The sequence below is a fragment of the Protopterus annectens genome, chromosome 9.part0 (genome assembly GCF_019279795.1).
Source record: "Protopterus annectens isolate FY-2018-M chromosome 9.part0, PAN1.0, whole genome shotgun sequence".
Classification (NCBI taxonomy): domain Eukaryota; kingdom Metazoa; phylum Chordata; order Ceratodontiformes; family Protopteridae; genus Protopterus; species Protopterus annectens.
In genome coordinates this window covers 587123205-587135478 of record NC_056743.1, presented here as the reverse complement: position 1 = coordinate 587135478, position 12274 = coordinate 587123205, and the positions used below count along the sequence as shown (strand labels likewise).

Sequence of the window (12274 nt, the reverse complement as noted above, 5' to 3'; positions counted from 1 at the left end):
CTCACCAAACTAGGCATCAACCCCTATATCGTTAGGTGGGTTGCAAATTGGCTCAGAGATAGAACACACAGTGCGAAAGTAGCGGACTCCAAGTCAGACTGCCGACCAGTCACGAGTGGAGTCCCACAAGGATTGGTCCTGGGTCCTCTTCTGTTTGGCATCTACTTCTCAGAAGTCCAGGCCAACATGGAGAGACACTGGCTGACCAAATTCACAGACGACTGCAAGCTGGGAGCCATTATTAACTCCCCAAGTAATGCAGACATCCTACAGAAAGGCCTCACTGAGACCAATGACTGGTGTCAAAACCATGGCCTTAAGCTTAATGCCAAAAAATGTGTCATCATCCCCTTTGGGAAAAACTAATTTCCCACTAATTACCACATCGATGGGAGCCCACTGAACACTGAAGGTGTTATAAGAGATCTGGGGACACAGGTTGACAGCAACCTCTCCTTTGACCACCACATTGCCACTGTGGTCAGAAAGTCCTTCTATGTGGCACATCTAATTACCAAGGGTTTTGCATCCAGGAAGAAAGAGGTTAGTGTTTCTCTCTACTCTTCCCTCATTAGACCAATCATAGAGTATAATGCCCCATTTGGCTTGTACCTCACTAGACACCTGCAACAGCTGAAGAGGCCACAAAAGTACCCCATGAAGAGGTTCCTAGGCCTTAAACACATGTCCTACATGGACAGACAAAAAAAAACTCCAGCTATTCTCTGTCTCATATCGTCTACTAAGAGGCGATCTCTGCTTGACTTACAAAGCCATATCTGACTCAGCTCTGTTAGAAATGCTACATCTAAAGAAATCCCAATCCCTCCACACCACATGCTCCAGAGACCTCAACCTCATTACCACAATCAACAGAACATGCTGGAGGGACAGGTTTATAACCCAGAGACTGCCCATGCTCTGGAATGGACTTCCCATACATGTCGAGCAGAGCACCTCACTAGCCCTCTTCAAGAGAAATCTTGATGAGTGGATGAGGAATAGAAAGTTCACCCCGGGGATCACTCCAGTGGCTCTACTTGAAAGAGACACTGGGAACTAATGACAGGTGGCACAATGCTAGGGCACTTTTATGAGCTAGGCTTGCAAAGGCCCCAGGGTCATTAGCCTAGTGCACACCTATGAACCTTTAATTAAAAGCTATAAACTAAAAGATAATCTACTTTATCAGCTAACTAGGCTGCGTCAAGAAATTAAATGAAAGTGCAGCTTATTTACCAGCTAGGCTATGAGTTAAAATGAATTGAAAGTGCAGCCTGCCAAGTAGGCGGAGTTAAAATGACCAGAAGGAACACAGCCTGCCACCTAAGATGTGTGCACAGGTTAAGTAACACACCCTATCTAGCACACGCATGGGTTAAGTAACACAGTCTACTTGCCATCTAGACTGATAGAGAATCAGAAATATAATGGTTGAAATAGCTGGGAATGAAAAGAAAATACAGTCTGTTTACACTCATATTATAAAATAAATGGGTCAAGGAGGATATCAGCCACATAGGCAATGAGCAAAAATTAAACTGTATAGTCACTGCTCAGATTGCTAGAGAAGTATAAGCAGTAAATGACCTAATAAGAGAAGGAAATCGGTCTTCCACCTAGATTATGTGCAAAGTTAGTTGTAAAGTGTTACAGTCTACCTGCCCTCTAGATGTTGGAGCAGAGGTGTAGAAGACAGAGCTGTTAGCTGGCAATGAAAAACTGCGGATAGATTATCTGGCAAAAGTAGAAGATGTAGAGCATATCTGCTTCCGAGGCTTTGTGCAAAGTTTAACTCATACAAGCTTTCTGCTGCCCAGATTGTTGCAGTAATTGTGTAAAGGATGAAATAGGTCTTGAACATTACTGTTTAACTTTATCATTGCTGGAGCCTTCCTGTGTCCTGACAGAGTGCGCTTCAAACTATCTGGAGATATACAGAGCTGAGTATATTTTTCTGGCACTTCAGAGTTGTGTACTGGTAATTGTTGTTTGACTAATTTCATATCATTGCTGGCTGACTTCAGAGTTGTGCACTGTTATTTTTGCTTCACTGTATAGTTTTTCAGATCTCTGCTGAAGGTGTTGCTTTTTCCATACGCATCCTCCCTATTCCTGTCTTGTTTAAATTTGGAGGCTTTTGCAGTTGCCTGCCCTCACTGTAGATTTGATCTGGGACAGTCCTCCCAGTCTTTACCTCATTCTACCTAATAGACTCCTTCTGCACTTGTTTTTAGTCATTTTTAATTTAACTGCATTTTTTAAACTGTTTGGTCTAACATTGCTACATACTCAAGTGTGCTAGCTTGCAATACATTTGAATTGTTTTCACTGCTGTTTTAGCTACTTTTCTGTCTATATATTTTTAAAAAATTACCTTTCCTGTAACTAGTGTAGTCCAGATTCAGATTTGCTGTATCCAGGACTGTATGTAAGCTTCTGAGCCCCCCCCCCCCAAGATTTCTGTGTTGGAGGGAAGCCTTTTAGCTTATCAGTGGGAGTGGTAAGCACTAGGTAACCTATCTACCACATAAGGAGTGGTTCTGGCCCAGAAATTGTAGTTATTGGCCGTTTGGGCAGTTTTTTTATCTCTCTCAACTTTCTGATGTAAAAGCCCGCATTTGCACTTGTTTCCCCCCTTTCCTGTAACTAGTTTAGTCCAGATACAGATTCTTAGTTTTAGCACTTGAATTTGCTTATTTGTGATCAGCACTTGTTCAGAACTTGTAAGCACTAAATAACCTACTAATTACTACAGCACTCAACCTTCCTCATTACCTAGAGAAAAACAGTTTTGGTACTTACTTTCCTCACTTGCTTAGAGAAAAACAGCTCTTGTACTCACTTTCCTCACTTATCTAGAGGAAAATATTTTTTTATTCAGGCATGTCCAAGGGTCAGCTCCCAGTGTTCTCTGCTGTCTATCTGATGAATCTAGGCATCTTGGGGCAATGTAGAAATTGCCTCATGTACACAGACAACCCTCTCCTCATACCACCCAACACTACAACCTGTGAGAGATGCACTTATCTAGCCAAACTGGAGGTAAAGCTCTCTCCAATCAAGACTGAACTTGACAGTCAAGAGGAGAAGGTAAACACTTGCACCACACCGCACTCATCACATAGTCTCACTAAATCTACACCACCAAAATCCACAACACAAAAACATTTGCGGAGGTTCTCAATAATAATCTGCTCAAGTAACAGAGACCTCTAAAGCAGAAATGCAAGCAACCTCCAACCCCCCCAACACAACCCAAATGACACATAGCCCGCAGACTCAGTGTGCCACTCGACCACAGCCAATAAGGCAAAACAACGTACCCAACATACTAGTCATAGGTGACTCTATAGTCAGGCCCACTGATGTCTCACTCACCAGGCTAAACAAGGAGAAGGTTACTGTCAGCTGCCTGTCGGGTGCCAGGATCCACCACATAACCCACGCACTCAGGTCACTCCACAACAAGTACAAATATGACTCTGTCATTGTCCATGTTGGTGTGAATGACCTGAGACGTACCTCCCTGGACTACACGAAAAGAGACATGGAAGAGCTCTCCGATCTTGTAGCCCAGGCAGGTATGACTCTAGCCCTGAGTAGCATTTTGCCATCACCCAGAATGATGCCGCACTACAAGGACAAAATGATTGACCTCAACAATTGGCTAAGCTTCTGGTGCCATTCTAAAGAGATCCAGTATCTATCTACCTGGGATGACATGGTCGACAGACCACGATGCTTTGCCAGATATGGCCTGCACCTGTCACCCCTGGGATTCCGGATACTGGCTAAGGTTCTTGCCGCCCCTGTAGTGCCTTTTTTAGGCAAGGTTCAAATGACAAATTCACCACCGTAACAGGAACAGGCAAGCAAAAACTGCGGGTGATGGTGCTCAATGCTAGAAGTCTAAATCTCAAAATGCACTCACTCTAGGCACTCCTTAAAATGGAGAACATTGATATCTTTGCAGTGACTGAGACCTGGTTCAAGGCTCCAGAGAGCACCCCTGCACTACCAGGCTATAACTCATACCACACTTTTCGGCCATGTAACCTGGACCGGAACACCAAAGGCGGAGGCGTGTCCATATTCATTAAGGATATCCACACCTCCAGGCTAGTTGCTCAGCATAATGCAGCCGAGGTTATCCAAGCACAGCTAACTCTGGGCAAAACTGCAATCCAAATTGTAGCTTGCTACAGATCACCCACCATGCCCCAGGATTCCCACTCCTCTTTTCTTGATGTACTGGAAAATATTAGGGTTCAACCAAACACCCTAATAATTGGCAATTTCAACTACCCCACCATTAACTGGGAAAACTGCTCATGTAACAACTTCTTCGCTCAACGCTTTCTGGAATTCATAAACTCCAATGCCCTGGATCAACATATCCACACCCCCACCAGGGGCAACAATATCCTAGATCTAGTCATTACCAACATGAGTGACCAGTGTTCCACATCCGAAGTCAACGCCTCATTGGTCCGATCCAACCATAAGCTAACTACCTTAGATATCCACATCCTGCCCCCCCCCCCCATTAAGGAAACCATGGTAAATAATTTCTCCAAAGCCAACCTCATGCTTCTTAAGACAGAAGTGGTGAACTTCATGACACCCATGCAGATGGACAATACAGTTACGACTACTGACTCCTACACAATTGCACTTTATAAGCACTTACATGAGTGCATGGATTGTGCTATCCCAAACAGAACCAAGACGCTATCCTCCAAAAAAAGGAAGCCAATCTGGTGGTCCCCTGCCATAAACAAACTGTACAACAGAAGGAAGAAACTGTTGCAAAAGAGAGTAAAATCCAATGAGTGGAGGAGCTCCCTGGTCAGCCTCAGTAAGAAGCTGTGATCCCTGATAAAATCCTCCAAAGCTAGTTACGAAAACAAAATTGCCACTGATTCTAAAGACAACCACAAAGCATTCTATAGCTATGTAAAGAATCTCAGTGGCAACATTCAGATCTGCTCTGAGTTACAGCACAATGGCACTAAATATACAGACCCAACTGATATTGCCAACATCCTGGCAGATAGGTTCAGTGCTAACTTTACCCCCCTCTCACTCCCTAAAGAGCCCATCTCTATACCGGAAGAATACAATGTAATCACGGCTGCACAGGTAAAAACCACACTCTCCAAAGCCAAGACCACAGCATCCATGGGACCAGACAACATCCCAGGCTGCTTTCTACACAAACTACAGAACAAACTGGCATCCCACCCAAGTACCATGTTCAATCATAGTCTCACCTCAGGCTTTGTGCCTGCTGAATGTCACACAGTGACGGTTATCCCACTCCACACGGGGGGGGGGGCCACCACGGACCCCTGGAACTACCGACCCATTAGCCTGACGAGCCTAGTCTGTAAGAACATAGAACGTATCATCATGGAACTTATAAACAAAGACATTGGTAATCTTCAAACTCTGGACCCCACCCAGTTCGGGTTTGTAAAAGGCAGATCATGTCTCTTAAACCTGATAGACTTCTTTGAAGCAGTCACCAAAGCCGTAGACAAGGGTAAGGTAGTTCACACAGCCTATCTAGATCTTGCCAAGGCTTTCAACACCATCCCCCACTCTAGAATTATAGATAAACTCACTAAACTAGGTATAAATCCTTATGTCACAAGATGGGTTGCCAACTGGCTCACTGACAGAACCCACACTGTGAAAGTAGCAGACTCCAAATCCGACTTCAGACCAGTGACAAGTGGAGTACCACAGGGTTCAGTCCTAGGTCCTCTCCTGTTTGGTGTCTACTTCTCTGAAGTACAGGCTAACACAGAAGGTCTTTGGCTAACGAAGTTCACAGATGACTGCAAAGTAGGAGCCATAATCGAAACTCCTAACGATGTGGACATCCTACAAAAGGGCCTCACTGAGACAGATGCCTGGTGTCAAAGCCATGGCCTCAAGCTCAATGCCAAAAAGTGCATTGTCATCCCCTTTGGTAAAAACTCTGTACCCATGAACTACAACATAGGCGGTAGTATACTTAACACCGAAAGTGTGATAAGAGAACTTGGGACACAGGTGGACAGTAGTCTCTCCTTTGATAATCACATTGCCACAGTAGTCAGGAAATCCTTCTACGTGGCACACCTCATCACAAAAGGTTTCTCATCCAGAAAAAAAGAGGTCATTGTTCCCCTCTACTCGTCACTCATCAGACTCATTATAGAGTACAACGACCCTTTTGGTATGTACCTCACAAGACATCTACAACAACTGGAAAGGCCGCAGAAATATCTCACAAAGAGGATTACAGGCCTCAAACAGATGCCCTATGCAGACCGTCTCAAAAAACTCCAGCTTTACTCCGCCGCATATCGCCTACTCAGAGGTGATCTCTGCCTAACATACAAAGCTATGTCAAACCCAGAGCTGTTGGACATGCTCCACTTAAAGAAATCCCAATTCCTCCGAGCTACAAGCTCTAGGGATCTAAACCTTGTCACCACAATAAACAGAACATGCCAGAGGGATAAATTCCTGTCCCAGAGACTTCCCATACTCTGGAATAAACTATCTATATCAAACAAAGCTCCTCATTAGCACTCTGCAAGATTGGATGGGAAATAGGAAATTCACCCCGGGGATCACCTCTGTGGCTCTGCTCGACAGTGGCACAGGAAAATAATTTTCTTGGGTGGCAAAAGCCAGGGTACCTTTTTGGCTGGGCTTGTATAGGCCCCAGGGCCGATAGCCTAGTACCTACCTATGAACAGAACTCAAAGGAGGAAAGAGTGAAGTGATGGGGGGAGCTAATGAAGAAGTGGAAGAAAAGAAGGGGGCACTTATTTGAGACAAGTGCTGTTTAAAGAAAGCTACTACTACAACAGTGTACTCCTGAAGAAAAAAACTTAGAGGGAAAGAGGAAACACATGAGGCAAAAGTAGGAGCACTGTGTAAAATTATGGTCAGATGAGCCAGGTATGTCTCACTCTGATTTCTTAGTGCACGTCAGTAAAACGTCAACCTATATCAGCGTTCACTCCAAGTAACAAAAGAAAATGCAATAAATTCATGTTGTCATATTAAATTATTAAAATCGTCACAGAATTAAAAAAAACATCACGAAGATATTGCTAGCTAAAATTACAGCATCCAAGGTCCTCGAGTTTTACTCAAAGAAAAGCTAGTTAACCGTTTCCATTACATTGCCTCTATTGCTCTTTCTTTACTGCAGATTGGTGTTGAATTCTCAGCTGTGAAATAAAAAGTTGTCAAACCTATGATAAATCCAATATGCCAAATAGTAACTTCTTTATGAAACATTTCTAATACAAAAATATACAGTCAATGACGTGAATTGGTATTTGCAGTAACATAACAATATTCTGAGAAAAAACAGTCAGTTTAGCGCCGCTAGTGTAGTGGTATCATGCAAGATTCCCATTCTTGCGACCCGGGTTCGATTCCCGGGCGGCGCAAAACGTCTATTTATTTTTTTATTTTTTTTTTACAATCAACTTTTTTAGATTCAATTTTATTATATTATTGACAAAGACATTCAGAAGACTGCAACATTAGATCATTTTCTCATTTTACAATTCATTCCCTTCCTCACAACGGCAATGCTAACAGAAACGTACATCTCAATTGCTACGGTTATCCTTTCATCCTTAGCCTTGCGCCTTCAATATTTATGATCATGTGCATCATAAAATTATAGCGGTGTACAGAAGCTTAACACTATAAGGTCTTGTACACAAGCAAGCCTATTGTGAAAAAATAAGAAAGATCTTATTTTTCTGACGCCCTACTATGATTCCTAAATGCCAGTCCTACGACTTTTAATGCTAAAGATCTATCTATGTACCGTGCATCTCAACTTGTTAGCGCAAGAAATCTGGATAAAACTTAAAATAATTGAGGACAAAAACAGAGACAGATTTTAAGTATTTAAATACTGTTCTTCTAAACTTAGAAATTTGGTAGAATAACAGAAATTGAGTTAGCACGCGTTTTTGGTGTGAAATAAATGAACTGTGAAACTCAGAAGTACGGTTACTATTTAGTGATTTCAGTCTTCTGATATTTGCCAGAAAACTGTACGTTTTATGAGGAACAGACCAAAATTAGAATGCAAAAACGTGTCTCCACACATAACACAATATGCACGGAAACCACTTAGCAAAAGTAAAACATGGATACGTGTATTTTAATTAAAGATATCTCGCCGTTTTCGTAATGTCAAGCTCGCCTACTTTCCTAACGTGCACGCATGCGCAACAAAATATTGTTATCGTCACCCTTCCCCCTACTTCCACCATCTTGTGTTGGTCTTCTTTGTCTTTCCCAATGCTAGCTTTCGCTGGAAATTATTTTTGAGAGCTAGTGCCACGTCTGACATCTGGGAAAAAAGTACACTGGTTCTTGGTAGTAGCTACACCTACTTGGTTTAGGTTGAAGCCTTTCCCATTATAAATCATGGATGACGATACACCTAAAACTTTGTAAGTATGAGCGGCGGTATAGGTACTGACTGGGCCAAAGCCTCTATTATTTCTTTGAACCTGATAGCTAAGGTTACGAACGCCTCTCACATTTATATTAAAGGCGTGGGTATGGGGAAATGGGGCTTATTTTTATTAATGATCTAGTTTAACGTCATTTGTTTTGTCTTTTATCGTGGCTCAGTCACTTTGTTTCGTGAGCTCTTTTTGGAGGAGTTTTGTGTGGTGGTTACTTTAAAGTAGTTTTAAATGGATGTATTTTAAATAGTCGTCATCCACCTGTTTGTAGCAGTAAGTCCGATATGCTGAATGTGCTGGTGGAGGAGACATCCAGGAAGTGTTTTGTCCCGAGCTGTCCTGTCATAAGCATTTAACCCCCAGACTACGCAGCACCCCTCGTTTAGCCACGCTTAACATCTGGCATAAAAATGTTGGTGTCCCAAGTTTTCCTTTGTTAGGTTGCGCTGATATATGGCTGTCGGTGACTGATGACAGAAACTGTCTTGAGTGTTAAAAGTTAATTTTGTGCAGGCCGTAGGTGATTGTATGATTTTTTTGTAAATGCATTTGTGTTCACGTGCACAGCTGTGTGTACAGTTTTGTCGTTACCGAATATTGTGTGTATTTTGCTGTATGACGGATTTTATGCAGTTTGCTAGTATGTTTACTTTATTTCGCATGAGTATGTTGGGAAGTGTATGTGCTTGTTTTTTTTTTAAGGTTTGTTTGCAAGTTTTGTATTTCGTTTTAAAGCGATTTTTGTTATAATAAAATTATAAAGTCAAATAAAATTGTGTTACCAATGGTGACTGTTTGTTTATTTTTGGTTTAGATATGGACATTTGAAGTACAAGGCCTGATGACGTATATTAGGCTCTAAGAAGGTGGATTTTTGCCAGATTGAGCTTGATGACGTGTTGGGGGGGGGGGGGGTGTGAAAGTCAGTGGAGCACTTTTTCAGGAAAAGGTTTATCTCGTGCTGTGTAGTTGAGTTGTATGAGAGTCTGATAGAGCTCTGAGCAAGAGTGTTATTTTTGTTGTAGTTGATCGGAGTACACATTTCAGCTACAGCCTGCGGTTTATTAAGTACAAGTATTTACACGTTGCAATAAAATTAGTGATTGTCACATAAAATATTTTGAGTAATATGAAACGTGGAAGAAAAATTGTCTTTTTAATCACAAACATGTTCCAGTATATAGTGTTGGGGAGTTATGCTGTTATGTATGACAAGAATTATTTACAGTTGTAAAAGTGACATGGAAGTACAGTGGTCGGCTGTGGTTGGAGAGGGTAGGATTGGATAAAAGTGAATCTTTAAAGTGTTTTTTTTTTTTTTTTTTTTTTTTTTTTTTTTTTGGGAGTGGTAGCATTAGTGAAGTGTAGGTCTTATAGATGGGTCATGGTTGAGATTTTAAGTATTGATGTGAGTGTTTTGGTCAAGTGTGTGTCTGATCATAAATCAAAATAAGTAAATGCGTATTTTGAGTGGGATGCATGGTGCTGTAATGGAGAAGAGTAGGAAGGCTGGGTTTTTGTGTATGCATATTCTTAGAATTTGTAGATCAGAAGTTTTCCTTGGACAGGTAGGTTAGTAGAGTAGAACATATTCTAGCTGGGGGTGCAGGATTCCCTTTACAGGTGTTTTGAAACATCTGGTTATTTGACTGTAGGTGTAGGGTGACAGAGGCACAACAGATATTATTGTTGCCTCACAAGACTTCCCTGGTTCGATTCTCAGCTGGGGTGCCTTCTGTGCGGAGTCTGCATGCCCACCATGTTTGCATGGATTTTCTCCCACATTCTAAAGACATGTAGTAGGTGGATTGGACACGCTCACATCTATGGCCAATTTAGTGTGTGGTGTGGAAGAACAGCTGTTGCAAGGCTAGCCAACGATGTTCATAGGTAGATATTAGGCTATTGGCCCTAGGGCCTGTATAAGCCTAGCCAAAAAGGTACCCTGGCTTTTGCCACCCAAGAAAATTATTTTCCTGTGCCCCTGTCGAGCAGAGCCACAGAGGTGATGAATTTCCTATTTGCCATTCAATCGTCAAGATTTTTCTTGAAGAGTGCTAATTAAGAGCTTTGTTTGATATAGATAGGTAGTTTGTTCCAGAGTATGGGAAGTCTCTGGGACGGGAATCTATTCCTCCAGAATGTTCTGTTTGTTGTAGTAACAAGGTTTAGGCCCCTAGAGCGTGTAACTCGGAGGGATTGTGATTTCTATAAGTGGAGCATGTCCAACAGCTCTGGGTTTGACATAGCTTTGTGTGTTGGGCAGAGATTGCCTCAGAGTAGGTGATATGTGACGAAGTAAAGCTGGAGGTTTTTGAGATGGTCTGCATAGGGCATCTGTTTGAGTCCAGTAATCCTCTCTCTGAGGTATTTCTGTGGCCTTTCCAGTTGTAGATGTCTTGAGGTACATACCAAAAGGGGCATTGTACTCTATAATGAGTCTGAGTGATGAGTAGAGGGGAACAATGACCTCTCTTTTCCTGGATGAGAAACCTTTTGTGATGAGGTGTGCCACGTAGAAGAGTTTCCTGACTACTGTGGCGATGTGATTATCAAACGAGAGACTAGTGTCCACCTGTGTCCCAAGGTCTCTTATCACACTTGCGGTGTTAAGTAGACTATCACCTGTGTGGTAGTTCATGTACAGAGTTTTTACCAAAGGGGGTGACAGTGCACTTTTTGGCTTTGAGCTTGAGGCCATGGCTTTGACACCATGCATCTGTGTCTGTGAGGCCCTTTTGTAGGATGTCCACAGTGTCCACAGTGTTAGGAGTTTTGATTATGGCTCCTAGTTTACAGTCATCTACAAACTTCGTTAGCCAAAGACCTTCTGTGTTAGCCTGTACTTCAGAAAAGTAGATGCCAAACAGGAGAGGACCCAGGACTGAACCCTGTGGTACTCCACTTGTCACTGGTTTGAAGTCGGATTTGGAGTCTGCTACTTTCACCGTGTGGGTTCTGTCAGTGAGCCATTTGGCAACCCATCTTGTGACATAGGGATTTATACCTAGTTTAGTGAGTTTATCCATAATTCCAGAGTGGGGATGATGTCAAAAAGCTTTGGTGAGATCTAGATAGGCTGTGTGAACTACCTTACCCTCGTCTACGGCTATCAGGTTTAGGAGACATGATCTGCCTTTTACAAACCCGAACTGGGTGGGGTCCAGAGTTTGGAGATTACCAATGTCTTTGTGTATAAGATCCATGATGCTATGTTCCATGGCCTTGCAGATCAGGCTCGTTAGGCTAATGGGGTGGTAGTTCCCGGGGTCTGTGGTGGCTCCCCCTTTCTGGAGTGGGATAACTCTCGCTGTGTGCCATTCAGTGGGCACAAAGCCTGAGGTGAGGCTATGACTGAGTATGGTGCTTAGGTGGGGTGCCAGTTCATTCTGCAGTTCATGTAGAACACAGCCTGGGATGTTGTCAGGTCCCATGGATGCTGTGTTTTTGGCTTTGGAGAGTGTTTTTTACCAGTTCAGCTGTGATTACAGGAACTTTGCATTCTTCTGGTGTAGAGATGGGCCCTTTAGGGGGTGAGATGGGGGTAAAGTTAGCATTGAACCTATCTGCCAGGATGTTGGCAATAGTTGGTTTTGTATGTTAAGTGCCATTGTGCTGTAACACGGAGCAGAACTGAGTGTTGCCATTGAGATTCTTGACATAGCTATAGAATGCTTTGTGATTGTCTGTAGAATCAGTGGCGATTTTTGTTTTCGTAACTAGCTTTGGAGGATTTTATGAGGGCTCTCAGCTTTTTACTGATGCTG

The 12274-nt window shown here is 42.7% G+C and overlaps 1 protein-coding gene and 1 non-coding gene across 2 annotated transcripts in view; both read left to right on the top strand.

The window, feature by feature from the left end:
- The first annotated feature begins 7392 nt into the window (after positions 1-7392).
- Positions 7393-7463, top strand: TRNAG-CCC. Its single transcript has one exon. It is a non-coding gene; the product is annotated as a tRNA-Gly (tRNA).
- Positions 7464-8272: 809 nt separating this feature from the next.
- TIA1 (TIA1 cytotoxic granule associated RNA binding protein) overlaps positions 8273-12274 on the top strand; it is a 1460724-nt gene continuing 1456722 nt past the window's right edge. Inside the window, exon 1 of the mRNA XM_044083128.1 lies at positions 8273-8489. Coding sequence (XP_043939063.1) covers positions 8464-8489 — 26 coding nt within the window. The 5' untranslated portion in view covers positions 8273-8463. The remainder of the gene's footprint in view (positions 8490-12274) is intronic.